The 20,115-nt window shown below is 35.4% G+C and overlaps 1 protein-coding gene across 4 annotated transcripts in view; it reads right to left on the bottom strand.

Moving 5' to 3' along the window:
- The window catches only part of MFS18 (major facilitator superfamily transporter 18), a 299,997-nt gene that overhangs the window by 88,201 nt on the left and 191,681 nt on the right, over positions 1 to 20,115 (bottom strand). For all 4 annotated transcript variants that reach the window (XM_090373372.1, XM_090373373.1, XM_090373374.1 and 1 more), the window contains one exon: positions 10,171 to 10,258. In XM_090373372.1, coding sequence (XP_090229498.1) covers positions 10,171 to 10,258 — 88 coding nt within the window. The remainder of the gene's footprint in view (positions 1 to 10,170; positions 10,259 to 20,115) is intronic.

Here is a 20,115-nt window from a genome sequence, read left to right on the forward strand (position 1 = left end):
TCTCTGATATGTGTGTTCCTAGCAGTATATGTTTCTCGTAATAAAGCGTTAAATTTATTCTGCTCCCAAGCCATGCATGTGACTTCAGTCACATGCATGGCTTGGGAACACAAAACATGAACCACTGTAGAAAGTATAAGGAGAGAGACCAAACCTCTTAATTCTTGCATGAGCCTGGATTTGTTCATGATAATCCTTTTCAATTCTTGATGAACACTACCAATCCAGATTCCCAACGTTTTCAAACCAAAGCCAAAGCAGGCACGCCTCATACAGTCACAGGAGAATGGTTCCTTGAATCTAAAACCCCTGGGAATAATACGATGGACTTTACACAAATGTGCAAAGCGCAAATGTTGTCTATTATGGGCTTCAGACATAAACAATTTCTGCAAACTGACAGTACGTATGGGCCATACATTAAATGAACATTAGAAAACAGGCCTTGTGTGTCGGGTTGCATTATATCATCAAAGTTTCTTGCAACGACCGACTAACTGGTTAAAATAAATTTTTTTTAAAATAAAACTGATATATATACATAAGATAAAACAGAAATAAAATAAGATAAAAGCATTAAAATAGAACAAGATAAGAGAGTTAAAATATATATAATAAAAGTGTTAAAATACATGGATAGTAGCTTTCGAAGCGGGGTGCCTCTTCATCAGCTAGTGTGTGAATGGTGTACTTCAGTATAGTAATGGTTACAATAGCACAAGTCAGCTGGGCATGATCATGTATCACGAGTCTGGTGTCGGTAAAGCAGAATTACATATATGTGATGATTGCCAGCGCTCATCGCACTGCACTACAGTACATTCTATAATAGGGTGTAAGTGTACTCCCCCGTCTAATTCACAGTACTATTATTGGTGGCTATGTGCTTCAAGCCACTACACATCGCTTTAACATTGACAAATGCAAGTTACTGCATATGGGTAGCAAAAATCTCAGAATAACATACCAACAGTGTTATGTTATCCAATACCAAATAACATAATTAACTGTGTAATAATAACGTATCAAAATAACATACTTTTACTCAAAATTAAGTAAGTATACTCAGTGTAGTGGTGAACAAAAAAGACCTCTGTGGATAATTGTGCTGTCAGGCATGAAGTTTCTGTGCTGCTATACAGCTCATGAGGTATTGCTGACGATATATAGAAATTTTCCAGCAGGGACAAGGAGGTGATTATCCTGTTATATAAAGCGATGGTTAGGCACCATCTCGAGTATTGCACACAGGTCTGTAAACCCAATTTTAGGAAGAATGTGGATTTGTGGAACAAGTGCAGAAAAGAGTAATAAAATCAATGAGAGGAACAAAAGAGTACTCTTACCAACAGAAGCTTCTGTTCTAAAGCATCTGGAAACTAGGTACCTGTGAGGAGATCTATGATTTCTCTTTTGCTAATTATCAATGTGTTGCAAATCTTGTCACAAATAGCAAGGTAATCCCAAGATAAACTTTCTTCATGCAATAAATGTAATCTCAGTTTAAATATTGTAGGTTTCTTGTGTGTTCACTTTAAATTGGTTGAAGAAGTAAGAATTTGCATTGTTTTAATGGAACTCTCTACTGTGCCGAAAGTGTAGGGGGGGGGACTAGTAATACAGCAAGGTTGCAGTTCCATGGATGCCGGATTATCAAACTTTTACTGTACTTTTAATCATTTCAATAAATTTACTTGACACTAGCACATGACCACATATCTTTCCTCAAGTAAAAATTAGTGTAAAAAAAAAAGACGAAAATGTGGACTTAGAAAAAAAATTTCAAGTAATAAATGCCTGCAAGAATAGCTGTATCAGAAAAATTAGATTAGTGGGAGATGTGGATTTTCTTCATCTCTCTTTTTATATTAGAGATACCATACTCTTGCAGGGACTAGGCAGTAGAAGAAATTGCACAATGATGAATCAATTTTGGTACCGCCATTCATTTTGTAATATTCAAATGCAAGATACTACATCAATATACACAGTCAAACTCAGTTATGAGATTCAAGGGACCGAAGAATATTGCTCATTATTACCGTTACTCATTATATCCATTATTGTAGCTATATGTTACTTTTGCTGATACTCACTACATTTATCACACACATGCACAGAGATATACACTGTACTTATGAGAAAGGGATAAAAACAACAATGAATAACCATGGCTCATGATTACATGATTAACAATTTATTCATTATTTATGAACAATATAAATAATTCACAAGAAAAATAATTTCATTATTAACAAAAAAAAGCCTTGATGTAATACATAAATTTCTTTAATTTTTTAAAGAAGTCTTCCAATGCCATTCGTTTTTAAATTTCTATTAAGGTGAAATTTATGAGCAATGCCTTTCATTTTACTAAGATAAAACTGAAATTTGGGATTGATGTCACTGGTTTCGTAAAATAAAGAAAGAGCTTTTAAAGTAGTTTGTGCCTCTGCAATCAATGTTACATTAACTGGACACTCACCACCATTTTCTTCCTTACTGTTGCTTTCGAAAGCCTCTTTTTGACTAACAGCTTTGAGAATGTCCTCATCTGTCAGCATTTCGGCAGTCATGAGGTTGTAGTCCATAGTCTTGTAACCTTCAACACATGCTAACCCAGTATCCAAGTTATGTTACTTTAACCACATTGTTAACAGAATATTGTCATCATTTTCTTCAGTGTCTTCATCGACTTCCATGGGCTTTTGTACTGCCTTATTAAAACAGTTTTTGATGGTCTGTGATGTGACCTTATCCTATGCCTCGCTCATGAATCGGATGGCATCAAGAACTGAAATTTGAATATTTTCCTTTCTTTCAATGGATTCTATTGTTTCTAACATTAAGTGTTTTCTAAAATGCCATTTAAGGCTTCTAATAACACCTTGATCCATAGGTTGGAAAATAGAAGTTCAGTTCAGGGATAAAAATACAAGTTTGATGTTGGTTAAATTGAAAAGAATGGGATGTGATGGGCAATTGTCTAAAATCAGCAAAATGTTTTCCTATCTTTTTTTCCTAAGCTCTTTGTCCAAGTTACACACTTCTTCAAAAATGGATGATGTCATCCAGGCTTCTTTGTTAGCTTGGTATGTTCTGGAAGATTTTTAATGTTTTTAAAACATCTTGGATTTGACTATTACAAAGAGTTTTCAGTTCCTTCATATATGAACAAATTAGAACAGTCAGTTGCCCTTTGGATAATTTTACCACCTGTGCACCTTTAAACTTATGGATCACATAGGGAGAAAAATCTATAAAACACACCAGCTTCATCAGCATTAAAAATGTCACTTTCACAGAAATCTTTTCCATGGATATAATGAACAAATCTTTAAGCCACTACAACGAACAGTGGCCGAACTGCCATAGGAGGGACTAAGATCTATTATTGCTTTGCTGTTTATGACATTATTCCATTTATCTCTTTCCACATCCCTGCCGATAGCAATTCGCAACCCTTTTAACGATTCTCAGAATCTCTTTTTGTGCGGTACAATACCACAGAGGGCCTAGTCCTTTTTCTAGTGGCTTAACAGAACTCACTGAAGACCCTGTGTGACAGGGGTGCTGAAGGCCTATGGGGGGGGCTTCTAATGGTTACCCTTAGTGTGGGACAGGGTAATTCTGCTACACGCTGCCATGTTTGAATAGAATATGTCCCATGGGTACATATCCACATTGAGTTTTTTGCCTGGACACACATTTTTCAATTATCATTACTCACTTCTTTGTTTGCATTACCAGATTCACCACTTATCTTACCATAAACAATATTATTTATTTTTTTGAATCTGTCAAGTCACCCATTATTGCAAACAAAATCTGATATCCAAGTTAATGATCCAATGTACAAAAGAGCCTTATCCAGATCACTTTTATTACCCTTACAAAAATTTTCAAAACAATGTTTTTTTTTTTCGTAAGTACTAGTAATACTTTCCCAATTGTTCCAAATAGTTGACACAGTTGATGAGTTCAACCTTAACTTTTTTGAAAATGGACACACTGCTTGTTCCATTCTTCACCAATAATTTTCATTTTGTCACTCAAAATTTTTATTTTCTCCCCTGCCATTTTCATTCTTAGAAGAGAGAAGTTCTCTCTTCTGAGATTCCACAACACTAGAGAAGAGAAACAAAAGAGGATTAAGAGACTAGGGAAAGAACACAAAAAACTCAATTTACATTTACATGTACCCACAGCATGAGACGTACTCTATTCAAACAAGGCAGCGTGTAGCAGAATTATCCTGTTCCCCAATAAGGGTAACCATTAGGGGCCCCCACAGGCCTTCAGCACCCCTGTCACACAGGATCTTCAGTAATTTCTGTTAAGCCACTAGAAAAAAGGACTATGCCCTTTGTGGTATTATACCGCATGAAAAGAGATTGAGAATTGTTAAAAGGGTTATGAATTGCTATCGGCAGGGATGTGGAAAGAGATAAGTGGAATAACGTCATAAACAGTGGAGCAATAATAGATCTTAGTCCCTCCTATAGCAGTTCGGCCACTGCTCGTAATGGCTTCAAGATTTGTTCATTATACCCATGAAGTTCTTAACTACTGTGATCACTTTAATTATGAAATGTTGCTCATAAAACATGTATTTTCCAATCAATTCTTCTGCTCCCAAAGAGATTTTGTCTATCCAATCAATTCTTCTCTGCTCGCTTTGTGAGCAGAGAAGAATTGATTGGATAGACAAAATCTCATTATAACTGTGCTCGCTATAAATAATTTCAACTGTATTAAATATATACTTATACTATATATGAAGTGTGATCAAAAATTTGTGAACTGAACTAATATTTTGGAAATGAAGATTAACAGCTGTTCAGATGCTCCCCTTTGAAGTAGTCCCCTTGACAGTGTATACACCAATTCCAATGCTTTTGTAACTTCTGGAAGCCTTCCTGATAGATTTCTTTTTCAACTAATCATAGTTTTTGTGTTACAGCATGAATAATTTCTTCAGTCGTTGCATACTTGTGATCTTTGAAGGGAATTTAAGACCAGGAAACAAAAATACATGCAGGTACACACACACACACACACACACACGAATAGGAAGCTAAATCCAGTAAGTATTGGCAGACTACAAAGTATGTTGAGGGTCAAACGGCGCCAGGAATTTCTCCCATCTCCGCGAGTGTTCGCTGTATCGAGGGACAGTACTCTGTCAAGACCAGAGATTTTAAAAGTGTGTGGATCATGTGTTGTGTAGTATGTTGTGCCCATTGTTCTTCTGGCCTATTGGCCGTCGAGCCCCTGATGGGACCCGACGTTGCCGTACTATGCCAACGAGGAAGCTGGCCAGGTGTACCTTGAAATTTATTATACTCCTGGGATTTCAGCGGCTGGGTCCTATAAAAAAAAAAAAAAAAAAAAAAAAAAAAGAAGATAATCGCGGTGGCATAATTGCAAAATCGCTATTACGAGATAGTCTGTGGGGTTTGTTCCCCAAAATTACCATGGGGTTGTACGCTAAAATGACAAGTTCTAGAAGCCTAATGGGGCAGGCAATAATTTTGGTGCTAATTTAAATTTGGATGCGTGGGGCTTTCGTGGTGTATAGTCAAAGAGAAGGGTAGGGAGACTGAAGGCTGGGGGAAGAAAGAGAAGTAAGGGGCCGACAGGGTAGATGGCCCCTGCAGTCAGTGGGGCATGCCCATGCCCCACCAGAGGGAAAGGGGGATGGCAGGAGGAGGAGGAGGAGCAGGAGAAGACAGCGAGCCATCTCCCCCCCCTGCCAAGGAATAGGAGTGAAAGCAGGCTGGTCAAGGTTACCAGCCCAGATCGCCATATGGCTAGGTGGCAGCAATGTGCTGCAGTCATTTCTCTGAGCCCTTGCATGGTAGTCTTGTTGTCTTGATCAGGTTGTCAAATGCTTGTGCTGGATGAGGTTGTCTAATCAGGTTGTCACTGTGATTTCTTTTTTATTATTTTTATTTATTTATTTGTTTATTTTATTATTATTATTATTATTTTTTTTTTTTTTTTTAGTTGGTCACTTCCAGGTCAGGTCAGGTCCAGTTACCTTATTCATGTCATATTCATGTATTGAATGAAATTGTCACGTCAGGTGGATACATCTGTCGGTAGTCATAGAGATTGTGACCTCAGGTAGACTCAGTTGTGAGGTTTAATTCCTTGGTTGTTTCACCCTGGTGTCAGTTCATCATCTGGGAAGGTTTCCGTGGTTGTGTAGACTTTCTGCTGGTCTGCACGGCATGGTTGTTTACTGCAGTGGTTGAAGCTGTGGGAGCGTCCTTCTCCTTGTGAAGAGGTCCTGGGCCAGCTGCACGAATGCCTTGTATGTGTCAACTTCAGTTATGGCGAGGTCTTCTTGATTACGGAGGTTAAGCTGTGTTCTAGTATTGAACCTGCAATAGAGGTCCTCATATAGTGGGCAACTGTACATTAGGTGCTCCCACGTTTACCACAGAGGCAAAATGGTGTATCACTCAGTCCAAATCCTTGTAGTTTGTCTCTAATGGCCCCGTGTCCCGTCAGCAGGTAGGTGGTGTAGAGTCCTGGTGAGAGCCACGGTGGATAATTCGGGTATACCAGCCGTATGTTGGGTAGAAATTTTCTAGTTATTGCACCTTTGCTGGAGGTCTCCCAGTGGGCCTGCCAAGTTTGTTGGAGGTAAACGGAGAGAGAGACGTTCCTTTCTACTTTGGGATCATTTGACAGATCTATGGTGTAGTCGAGGCATGTTGCCGTTCTGCCTTTGGTCATTTAATAGAGTAGCCCATGCTTAACAATCTCCAGGTCCAGAGGGAGGGATCCCGTTAGGGCCTGAAGTGCGTGGGTACTTACAATGTTACATGCTCTCGAGATGGTTATGAGTATGTGTCGCTGCGTAGTCTCCAATTTTTTCTGGTTCACTGCAGTGGTAGCCTTGCGATACCATATTCCAGCAGCATATATAATCGCTGGCAGGAAAATAGCTTTATAGTAGAGGCTGAGGGTTTTCCTCCTCAAACCCCATTCCTTGCATGTGATTTGCGCAAAAAGTGCAGAGTATCCTCTAATTTTTTTTCCATAAGTGCACTATATGTGGTGTAAAGCTCAGGTTCTTGTCTAGTACGACTCCAAGGTGCTTTAATTCGGTGAAGCTTAATTGTGTTACCTTGTATCTTGATTTGAGGGGGTCGTCTGGTGTCTAGGGCTTCTTTTAATAATATAGATCTTGTCTTCGAGGATGAGATCTTCAAGTTATTGTTGTTAGCCCAGTCCTCTAGAGTTTCTATTGCTCTGTTGGCGGTGTTCTCCAGTTGTGCCCTAGCTCCCCCAGGCAGCATCAGAACCACATCATCCGTATAGGAGAACGATGTCGCCGAGTTCCAGGTTCAAAAAGCCATCTAGAACCAAGTTCCATAGGAGTGGACCCAGAATTGAGCCCTGTGGGCATCCTCTGAATACTTCTCTTGTTACTGAACAATATGGTGCTCTGACTGTCACGAACCTATTCGACAGGTAGGATTTGATGACTTGATACAGATTTGATGATAGGTTGGCCTTCCGGAGTCGGGCCAGGACGCTTGGCCACCATAAAATGTCAAACGCCCCAGCAAAGTCTATTGCTATGACCAGAAAGTATTTCTGATCTGAGGTAGTTGCAGCATTAGTAATATTTTCCAGGACATCCAAGGTTGAGCATCCCTCCCTAAATCCATATTGTCGGGGTGACTGCAGGCCGGCTGCAGTGCAGTGGATCCCTATTCTGTTTTTTAATAAGTGCTCAAAGAGCTTGCTGAGGACTGATAACAGTGCTATGGGTCTGTATGACCCCAGAAGGTCCAGTTGTTTGTTGGGACTTTTGGGAATGAGGCACAAGTTTGCAGTTTTCCAGGCCTGTGGGGAACAGGCCTTCTTTGAGGCAGTGGTTGTACAGGTTAAGAAGCACCTCTGGAATGGTTTCGACAGCTTTCTTGACAATCTCTGGCTCCAAAAGATCAGAACCAGGGGACTTCTTGTTTCTAATCCTCATGGCAGCTGTTTCCAGTTCAAGTTTGGTGAAAGGGTCTTCTGTTCCAGTCGTGCAGTAGGTTTCATTGTCTGCACAGAGGGTTATCTGCTCTGGGGTAGAGGGGGGCAAGATGGTCTTGAAACATGGTATCCATGATGTTAATAATTGTTTCCTGCCAGGTCCGGGTATAAGTACCCTGTCATGTCCTCGTCACTGGTATGGTCTCACCCCTGGGGAGTTTGTTTGTGGTTACTCTGTATACCACACCCCATGGGTTATCATTCCCAGTGGTAGAAACAAGATGTTCCCAACTGCGCATCTTATGCTGGCGCATGGTTGCCGTGTACAGGTTCCTTGCATCTTGGAAGTTCTGTCTTAGTGCCTCCACTTCCGCTGCTGGCTGGGAGCGCCTTGCCCACTGGAAGAGTTTCCTTCTCCTGTGCACCTCCTGCTTAAGCCTCTGTAGCTCTGTAGACCACCAGGGTACAGCCCCTGGGGTTGGGTTTTTCTTTTTAATAGAGGTGTTGGCAGCTTCAGTGATGAGACCAGCGACCGTCATCTGGTGCTGATCCGGGCTAAGTCCAATGATGTTCAGCGATTGGGTTGCTGTGGTCAGTGTGGCTTGGAAGAGTGGCCAATCCGCCTTCTCTATGGCATATCTTGGCTGTGCCTGCCTCACTGTTTGGTGTCGACTAAGGGAGCGCTGGAGCTCAAACGTGATGGTCCTGTGGTCTGACGTGGTCCAGCTTTCTTGGACGGTCCACGATGTTAGGTGGCCAGCGAGGGATCTGGTAGCCAGAGAGACATCGATTGTGGCCTCCCCCGTCGAACTAGAGAACGTTGCCAGATTGTTTGGCTGGTTGAGGACTGTGTACGGACTATTCGCTAAGTAGTCTTCACTACAGTGATTGGGTGCTTTTCAAGAAATTCATGAATAAAAGTGCTGAGTATATAGAAGGGTTTTGTCATGATTGAAGTCCATTTTTCCAGCCATTTTCTCCAAACAGCATTGTTTTGTACTATTCCCACGTGGGACAAATTTATAATGAAAAGTAACCCATGTGTCAAAAAATATAAGCATAGCCGTCAACATTGGATTGAGATTGTTGCTTTTTTGGGCCTTGGAGAAGACTGGACCTTTATTTCCAAGTCATAGCCATTAAACCACAATTTGTTACCAGTAATGATGACAAATTATGGGTGATAACAAGTCATCAGTGTCTGCTGCTGATCATACCTAATGTGGGTCAGCAGCAGAACAGTGATGAAGGTCCTGACATGCAAGAATTCTCAACTCTTTGTGATCATCATCATCCTCCCTCTTTGTGAGGATGAAAGGCACAAACTTGGCTGAAATTCATTGCATTTCAAAATCTTGTGTTAAAATTAACTTATACCCATATGAAATATCAACTTTATGGATAATTAAACATTGATCACTCCTAATCAAGTCATGACTACAAGCAATTAATGAATCAAAAATGAAACATCAATGAATCATTAATTTTTAAAGTTGAAGGGTGGCCAGAGAAGGGATCATCTTCAACAGACAAGTGATCCTCTTTAAAGCTTTTCAAACTAATGAACAGCCTTTGAATGACATACAGCATCTTCTCCAGAAACAGTTTTTAACTTTTCAAAGGTTTCTATTATGTTTTTCTTGAATTTCCTTGAATTTCTTGATGCAAATTTGCTGCCATGTGAAATCACTCATCTTAAAATGTAATAAAACATGTAAAACACCTTCTATTCAATAACAGGAGTATGTTTTTAACACACACACACAAATTCAGACAACCTGCACAAATAAATTCGTGCATTACTCTGTCTGGATGACTCTGAACATGTTTGGCAAGTTTCAACTCTTCACAATTTCAAGACACAAAGTCAGTCCTAAACTTTTTTGATCACAACTTGTACCAATACTAATAATAATATAAATGTTCTTGTTTATATTACCCCAGCATGATCACCAGGTTAGAGGAATTCACAATAAATCATGAATATGATTGCTAATTGTATTTAGCAGTCCCTGGCTTCAATCCTGGTCCACTCAAGAGTGTGTGCTACTGTACTCTCACTCCTGACCACTTGACTGTCAGTCCTCTGTATTCCAAAATTTCAATAACAAATGCTTAATATTTAATACAGACCAAGCACAAAATATTAAATAAATGCAAAGTGCTTACCAATTTCTATTAAATATTCTGCTAACCATCCTCCCATAACTGTAAATAATGGACTAATAATCCATGGGACTACATTGAAGACCCATCCCTAACAGAAAAAAAAAAAAAAAAAAAAAAAAAATCTAATAAAAGATTTCTGATTGTTTATCTGTGCTACTTAATACAAATAATAAATGTAGGGTGGTTATTGAGAATTTTATTAACCACAGTGAGAAACAGAAATATGAAATGCTAAAAATTAAATAGTTTGAGTATAATTTTTAAAGAATGTTTGGAGATGTGCAAAAGAAAGAAGACAAGCAAACATTACATGCAAAGCAAATGTTTATTTCTATTTCTAATAACACCAAGTAGGTTGGTTGATTACAAATTTCAAGATAACCGAGTGGGGGGTAGAGGGCATGCAGATGTAAAAAATAACAAATGTAAGGCTCAATCAGATGTTCCATAAGCACTTTTAAATTGTAATTTATTAGAAAAAGTCTATAATATATAAGGAGTAATTTTAAAAAGTTTTTATTAAACAAAATACAATAAATATTATTCCTTTTTCATCATTGGCTGAATCAAAAGGTTGGCTCTAGTGTATACTAGTATATTTATGAAGAATGTATAAATTAACCTTTTCAAGAGGGAGTTCCTCCCTCTAAAGGAATTTGTAAATTTATAAAAATTTAAAAATATGCACATAAAAGTTTTGAAATATTAATTTTTTTCCTATTTTTATTTTATAGCTGAAAATGAGAAAGTGATTAACATCAGAAAAAAAATTCAAAATCATCAATCAAAAGTGCATTAAAAATGTAAATAATTCATTACTTAATTTTTTATTTACAGTAATATCCCATATTCAAAATCATTAGTCAAAAGTGTATTAAAAATGTAAATAATTCATTACTTAATTTTTTATTTACAGTAATATCCCATATATTTATATACTTATTACAAATAATTCAGCTTCATCAGCAAATTCCAGCAAATTTCTTCAATTTTGGCAAACAATTGTGGACAATCGTTTGCCCACATTGTCTTTCAGCTTATACATGGGTCAATCTTCAAAAAACTGTTGGGAAGTTATCTGATGACAGTAACACAAATGAAAACATTATAAAAGAAGTCAGGGAAACAAAAATTTCTATATGCAGGGAATGCAATGAAGATGTCAGTGCATGGTTCGATCGCGATTTTTACAATCCTGGATTCTCAATTTTGAACGATGATGAAATTATTATTATTAGCCATATAGTGCAAGGAAGCCTGAGGCTTTTGCAGCACCAATCAAAAAAAATTTCTGAGTTACCCTGAGGGAAACAGAGAAAATAAGAGTCAGAAGTAGAAGGGATCACCAAAAAAGAGAAGAACGATGACATCCAGCTGAGGACCCTGGGTGTGCCAAGCCCATACTCACCAGATGTGAGCCCCTGGGGACTCACATCTGATTTGATTAATAAAATAAGTTGATAAATATATAAAATAATGTTTTATAGAATATAAGGATAAGTTTGAAAACAACATCAGATGAATAATAACATCTTTTGAGATGTAAGTTTGAACATAAGCTTCCAGAAAAACTATCTGAGAGAATTTGGGGTAACAACATATTACTGTAAACTTACAACTTTTATATTTTTAATGTAGGGTAACTTTAATAATAATAACTCCACCAATTCACTGTAATTGTTATAATTTTAACATCTGGACTTGATTTGTCCTGTTTAGATGACTATGCTATTCCTAGTGAATGACAATAATAATTTTCCTAAAATCATTTCATGTAGTGGTTATATATATATATATATATTTTTTTTTTTTTTTCATGCTATTTGCAAATGGAGTTATCACTCTACATTGAGAGAAATAATGCCATCCCAGATTTATTTTTGTTTTTGTGAAAACTTGTAAAGTGTATTTATAAAGTGCTATATATAGGTTAGCAACATGCTACTAACTTAGGCATACACCTAAAAGCTGTCATCCAAGTGTTGTATGTACAACACTTGATTGACAGCTGGATATATATATATATATATATGAAATATGAAAACGAAGAAGTGGAAAAAAAGCAAAAACAGGAAAAACAGTACGTGTACCTGAATGCGCAAAGCAGCAAAACAGGATACATGTACAGTAATACCCCGACTTACGCTACCCCGACTTACGCGAACTCGGAGTTACGCGGTTCTTGATTTTTTCGTTTGGCAACGCTGCCGCCCACTATCTTCAAGGTCGTTTTTCATATGTTATCGATATACGGTGCGACGGCGGAGAATGAGAGCGAAAGATGAACAAAATTCAACTTTGCTGCTTTTATGTTTTTTTATATCAGTGAAGGGGAAACACATTTCACCATAATAACGTAAAAACCAACACAATTCCAGCTATCGGTATAATCGCAAATGCAATTAGATCGAGTTTACTACCAGTTTATAACAGATTTCACTAGCAGAAACGCAACTGGATTTTTATTGTTTTATGGTAGTAACCCCTAGAAATGTGAGGTGTTAATAGTGTATCTCTGCCTTTATGGTGTTGTTTATTCAGTTGCTACATGCGCGCAGCTTTGTTTATACGTATCAAGCGTGCCTCCTCGTTTTGTAATTGTGCTTTATTCCCTAAAAATGAGTAAAATACTTAATTAAAAGGTGTGAAAAGGAAGCGTCCTGGTGAAGACACTGCAGATTCAGAGAGAAAAAGAAAAGCAATTATCGATAAACAGAGGCGGACTGGATCAAAAATTCTTACCCGGAAAAATCTATAGTGGCCTCATACTATGGTTTATGGCCAAAATCACACTGGCCCACCGGGGTTTCCCCGGTAAGGCTTATGGCCAGTCTGCCTCTGTCGATAGAGAAAAAATATAAAATTGTGAAACGCTTTGAGCGAAATGAAAGACCATGTGATATTGCACGTGCTACAGGCCTAAACGAAGCAATGCCGAAAAGCACATGACAATTGCAAACTTGACAGGTTGAAAACTGAAAAGGGCTCAATTGTAAAGGGCTTAAAAATTTTAGAAAACATAGACTCCAACGAAGAACGCGTTATAGCTACAAAGCAAGGAATAAAAAAATTATTAGCTTGCTACGAAGAAATTCTGCGTGAAAAAAAGAACGCGCTGTGTCGTCAGACGAATTTGTTAGATTTTATGAAGCCATCGACATCGAAATAACTTTTTAACGTAAGTCATTTGTTTTTTAATACATATTTTGTATTAATATGTATAAAGAACTGCAATTTTATTAATATTTTTCTTCTAAACTAGTGTTTTTGTTAGTCCTTGGTCCCAATTAAGCAAAATTTATATGTATTTATATGCAAAGTTGTACCCCGACTTACGCGAATTCGACTTAAGCGATTTTCGTCGGACCCACCTATCGCGTAACTTCGGGGTATTACTGTATATAAATAAGTGTCATCGATGAAAGTAAAATAAAATAAAATAAAAATAAAAATAAATATAGATGGAGAAGTTATTAAACACAAAATGCCGAGCCTAGTTGAAGAAAAAAAGAAAAAAGAATGTTAAGAACCTATATAAGATTAAGTAGAATTAAATCTGAATTAATGCCGAATTAACAGGCCAATCATATGTACAAAAGCTGAAAGAAAAAGAGGGGAGGGTAATAGAGATAAAAATTATAAAATAAAAATTAAAAATTAAAAATTGGTACATAGATCAGGTATTTCATCAGGGGGCTACACCTGATCATGTACCAAACACTGTGTTTCTATGCAAACTCATGCTGATGGAGAAGCTGTAGAAATGAAATGGATATAAAAAAAAAAAAAATTAAATGGATATAAAAATAATTTAAAAAATTTTTTTTAATTTTTTAAGACTCCACAAACATGAGTGAGGTAGCCCCAACGCAGTGTATTTAGATTAATAAATTATGTAACATAGTGTATTTAGAAATAAATTGAGTCGATAGTATGTAAGAATGCAAACGCAGTGTGTTTAGTAAATTAAGTGTGTAAGAACGTAAGTTTAAATCAAAAGTATGTAAGTTAAATAATAATGAATAACAAGATAACAAGAAAGCGGTATAGAAAAAGGAAGTAATGCAAGGTAGGGGAGGGAAAAGAAGTTAAAAGTATAGAGGCGAAGATAGTGAGAATAAGAAAAGTGAGAATGTCCGAATCACCCTCGTATTACACTAATAGTTCAACGGACGGAAAAACGAAGATCAGAAAGTAGAAAGATGTAAAGAGAAGGAAAAGAGTTTAAAGGATACTAGGCAAGCTGGGTGTGTAAGTACCCAACCTCATAGAGAGGGCCTTGGCTATGAGAGTGTTAGTAGAAGTGGAAATTAATACCGCTAGCTTGTAGTGTATGTTTTGAGTGATAGACATGAAATATAATAAAAAATATGAAGAGGAGAGAAATTAAAAATATGAAGAGGAGAAAAATTAAATACCTATGATATTTGGCAGAAATAAGTTGAGTGAGATATAATCAAGAAATGAAGATACAAATTTTCGATCATGATTAATAAGATACAATTATGCGAATATGATTAATAAGAATGGAATGTACACAGAGGGAAAACTATGACAACGATGGTGGAGTTGCTCAGAAGAGAAGAACTGTGGGAGCCCTCTGTGGTTAAAATAGAGAAAATAAGATTGGACATAAATAAATACTGATATTAAATTACGAAAAATGAAAAGAAAAACTTAGGAAGTGAAAGAACACGAACATCGTTCTAATAGAAGTCATAATGTGTGATCACTTTCCAAGCAGTGGAAATACCACCATTCAAATGTACAACTATACAACTATACAGGTATCGAATTAACCCTAATCAAGGTGGAGCAAGGTGAAACCGAATTTTTCTTTAATGAAATCAGAGAGATTTTTTATAACAAAATTTAAAAAATTAATGGGAATGTCATTATTGCGAAGTTTGGTATAAAGATCATTTAAAGCACCAGCGAAAAGTGATTGATTGCTACTAATATTAGCCAAACGGATAATTTGTGTGTAGATTATATTTTTATGGACCTTGATCGAAATGTTCGAGTTCCAATTTGTTAAATAGATAATATTAAAATTAAATTCGCTTCTTTTGTCGAATAGTTCCAAATTGTGACGAAGAGGAGGACTATTTAGAGTAATACTTAAATCTAGAAAATTTGCATGTTGGTTGCCAAGGTTTTCTTTACTGAGAGTGAGTTCAGTTGGATATATGGATTTAGCAATATTTTCAAAATGAATGTTGAGAATAAGAATGTCATCAACATAGCGGAATGCATAAAAATTAAGGTTCGGATTGTTATGCATATATAGATGTTCGTAATAATGAAGAAATAGATTAGCTACTATGCTGGAAATTTGTGAACCCATGGGAACTCCTATGGATTGTTTATAAGCATAAACAATCGTCGGATAAACGTCGTTTTTCCGTCCGTTGAACTATTAGTGTAATACGAGGGTGATTCGGACATTCTCACTTTTCTTATTCTCACTATCTTCGCCTCTATACTTTTAACTTCTTTTCCCTCCCCTACCTTGCATTACTTCCTTTTTCTATACCGCTTTCTTGTTATCTTGTTATTCATTATTATTTAACTTACATACTTTTGATTTAAACTTACGTTCTTACACACTTAATTTACTAAACACACTGCGTTTGCGTTCTTACATACTATCGACTCAATTTATTTCTAAATACACTATGTTACATAATTTATTAATCTAAATACACTGCGTTGGGGCTACCTCACTCATGTTTGTGGAGTCTTAAAAAATTTTAAAAAATTTTTAAAATTATTTTTATATCCATTTAATTTTTTTTTTTTTTTTTTTTATATCCATTTCATTTCTACAGCTTCTCCATCAGCATGAGTTTGCATAGAAACACAGTGTTTGGTACATGATCAGGTGTAGCCCCCTGATGAAATACCTGATCTATGTACCAATTTTTAATTTTTAATTCTTTAATTTTTATTTTATAATTTTAATTTTTATTTTATAATTTTTATCTCTATTACCCTCCCCTCTTTTTCTTTCAGCTTTTGTACATATGATTGGCCTGTTAATTCGGCATTAATTCAGATTTAATTCTACTTAATCTTATATAGGTTCTTAACATTCTTTTTTCTTTTTTTCTTCAACTAGGCTCGGCATTTTGTGTTTAATAACTTCTCCATCTATATTTATTTTTATTTTAATCGATGACACATATATATATATATATATATATAATGTGTGGTTTATAAAATAAATAAAGTGTCCGTGAAAATGGAAATGAAAAGTACACAACACGGTGCCTGAACTAAGAGAAGTTTAAGGGATAGTCGAAAATGGAAGTGAAGTAGTGGCTAAACAGGTGAAAGAATTTGAAAAACCTAGTACAAAAAATGAACTGGGACTGAGGAAGCAAACAAAATACAAAAAATATACAAAAAAAAAAAAAAATGAAAAATAATAAATAAATAAGTAAATAACACTGCATTCAGAGGGAGGGCAATTTTAGCAAGAGGTCGAATCAGGGGATGGCAAATATGCAAAATCTGAATATAGTAGATGAAAATATGATACATAGCCAGGAAATTCATCAGGGGGACTACTTCTGACCATGAATTATCAGGCATTGCGTTTCCAAACTTGTCTGTACTATTAGATTGTATTATTATTATATTATTTGCTTCCTCCCCCTTTTTCTAATATTACAGACAAGTTTGGAAATGCAGTGCCTGACACATGGTCAGGAGTAGTCCCCTGATGAATTTCCTGGCTACGTATCATATTTTCATCTACTATATTCAGATTTTGCAATATTTGTAAAATAAGAAGAGAAGTTTACCTCAATATAGTATGTAGAACACTTCCGTATGATACTTTCCAGAAATTAAAATGAAAAAAATCTAAAAACTTACATTAGGGTAACAAATAATTAAAAATCAATTTAACCCAATAAAACTTAATTTAACACAATTAAAAATCAATTCTACATTTGTTTAATAATATTCATTCTAGGCTCGCATTTACATTGGAAAGAGAAGATACTGATACAAAGTCATTAAATTTTCTAAATTTCACACCTACTTGGGACTCGCATAAAATCCAATTTAACATCTATCGAAAACTTACAAACACCGGTATGCTTCGACATTATAACAGCTATCACCCATTCACCTACAAAAGATCGATTATCTTTAATCAATTTCTAAATGCCTACAAACATTCAACGACAGAACCTGCTTTGGGCTCAGAAAAACAAATATTAACCAGCACATTCTTAAACAGGGGTTATCTACTTACTACAATAAACCGAATTAGGGTGCAAACTAAGGATAGGATACAAAATACTACACCAACCAATAATAGTAATATCAAAAAAAATATTTTATTTCTGTCCCATAGGTTGAACTGTGGCACAAACAGCTTAATAGATTCTTTAAAGATATTGAATTTAAAATTGTGGTCAGGCCAATACGGAAATTACACACTATACTGAACAATCACTCAGTCTTTTCCTTGTTTGCAACACAAATTAATGACCTGGTATACAACATTTCTTGCGGTGATTGCGACTCGTCTTACCAGGTTTCTACACATTTTCCTTTAAATATTCGTGTTAATCAACATGCGGCCTCAGTTCGTGCTTCTCGTTCAGCAGCATCAGAATTAGCCTTTCATGCCATTAATGAAAAACACTTTTTATTTAACGAGGCCAAAATACTTAGTGTCTAACATAATTATACGTGACTATTAATTGCACAAACCGTAGAAATTAAATTACACGAAAATTCTGTTAGTGTTTGTCTACCATATCTGATCTCCGATTCGTGGGCTTTTGTGTGCATGTGCGAAGACCAATAATCCCTATTTAAGTTTCATGCGTAACCATATTCAGTAATTCTCATTCCTGTGATCGTGACATATGGTCGAAAAACGTTGTCAGCTTCAGGAAGGAAAATCGTTTTGCAATTTTTTCGTTAAAATCCTTTTAATTAATTTCCTTATTTTTAATTGCATTAAATTGATTTTTATTGGGATAAATTGATTTTTAATTATTTGTTACTCTAATGTAAGTTTTTCAATTTTTTCATTTTAATTTCTGGAGAGTATTATACGGAAGTGTTCTACATACTATATTGAGGTAAACTTCTCTTCTTATTTTACAAATATTGATATCAACGTAGAACATATTGAGCATTACAGCGCTGGTTCATACTATCTAATTCAGATTTTGCATATTTGCCATGCCCTAATTTGACCTCTTGCTAAAATTGCCCTCCCATATCTGAAAGCAGTGTTATTTACTTATTTCTTTGTTATTTATTATTTTTCATTTTTATTTTTGTACAATTTTTTTTTTTTTTTTTTGCATTTTGTTTGCTTCCTCAGTCCCAGTTCATTTTTGTACTAGGTTTTTTCAAATTCTTTCACCTGTTTAACCACTACTTCACTTCCACTTTTGACTATCCCTTAAACTTCTCTTAGTTCAGGCACCGTGTGTACTTTTCATTTCCATTTTCACAGACACTTTATTTATTTTACAAACCACACATTATTTATATCCTTTTGCTTTCTTTTGTGCAGCACTGTGTGTAGAGCAGTATACTGTACACACAGTGCAGTATACTGCTATTATCAAGTATATATATACTTGATAATAGCAGTATACTTGATAATATTAAGTGCTCAATAATTCCTATATTCTATTATATTATGAATAAACAGGGATTACCTTTATTTTAGATACAGGAAGCTTCTCCTATAACTCTCCTAGTCCAACTCGCTAATAATTCATGGGGAAGGCGATATCAATTTTGCAAAACATGTGGGACATCTTCCCCACTGTCAAGAACCGTAGTGTTCAGACCGTGCAGTCTCAACAATGAGCGCTCAAGACGTCTGTCTTCAAAAATCTTTGAAGACAGAAGTCTCCATGAATTATTAGCGAGTTGGACTAGGAGAGTTGGAAAAGTAGCTTCCTATATCTAAAATAAAGGTAATCTCTGTTGATTCATAATACTATACATATATATACATATATAGTACATATATACATATGTGTACTATATATATACAATATATATATATATCGACAAATATTAATTTATATACAATATATATATATCGACAAATATTAATTTATATACAATATATATATATATCGACAAATATTAATTTATATACAATTTATATACTATAAATATATATAATAATATATATATATAAAAATATATATAAATATATATATATATATATATATATATATATAAATCGACAAATATTATCCAGAGGTTATAAAAATAAAGATAAAAAACACAAATTTACACTTTATTACTAAAGGTCTATTACCATTAAATGATACTTGAAAATCGGAAGAATATTATCCACAAGTTTGCAAAATAAATTTATACCTACACACATAGCTTAATTAACATACATATTAAACATAACACTTTTTAATATGATTATAATTTAAAACAATAACTTATTTTAGAGTGCTTTAAATTACCACTATAAAGTCTATTTATAGATTTTTCAATATTGTACAACAGTCTATATTCAATCATTTGCACCAATTTCTTCCAACTGAAATTTTTTCGGGTTCATTTTCCTCCCCGGCAAAATTATCAGTAACAGGCTTGGGCAATTTCTTCATCTGTTAAAGCTGTAGTAACTTGTAGTTCACCATCTGTAAGCTACAAAATTATATATTAGTTACCAATCACTAAACTCCTGTTCCCCCATGTCTTCAGACTTTTCAACGTGAGTATCATGGCTTAATTGACCATCATGAATAATTAATCCACATTTTTTGAAACAGTTGCTAACGCAATGGAAACTTCATTCCAGGCACTCGTTGTCATATGAAGTGCACCAGAACAGTTATCTTCTTTACAATAGCGGATGATGTTCCCAAACCTTCATCTATAGACTTGGATGATGATCCTTTGCCTCATATCCAATCTATAAAAGGTCTT

The sequence above is a fragment of the Mastigoproctus giganteus genome, chromosome 5 (assembly GCF_048544385.1).
Source record: "Mastigoproctus giganteus isolate SK-2022 chromosome 5, ASM4854438v1, whole genome shotgun sequence".
Classification (NCBI taxonomy): Eukaryota; Metazoa; Arthropoda; class Arachnida; order Uropygi; family Thelyphonidae; genus Mastigoproctus; species Mastigoproctus giganteus.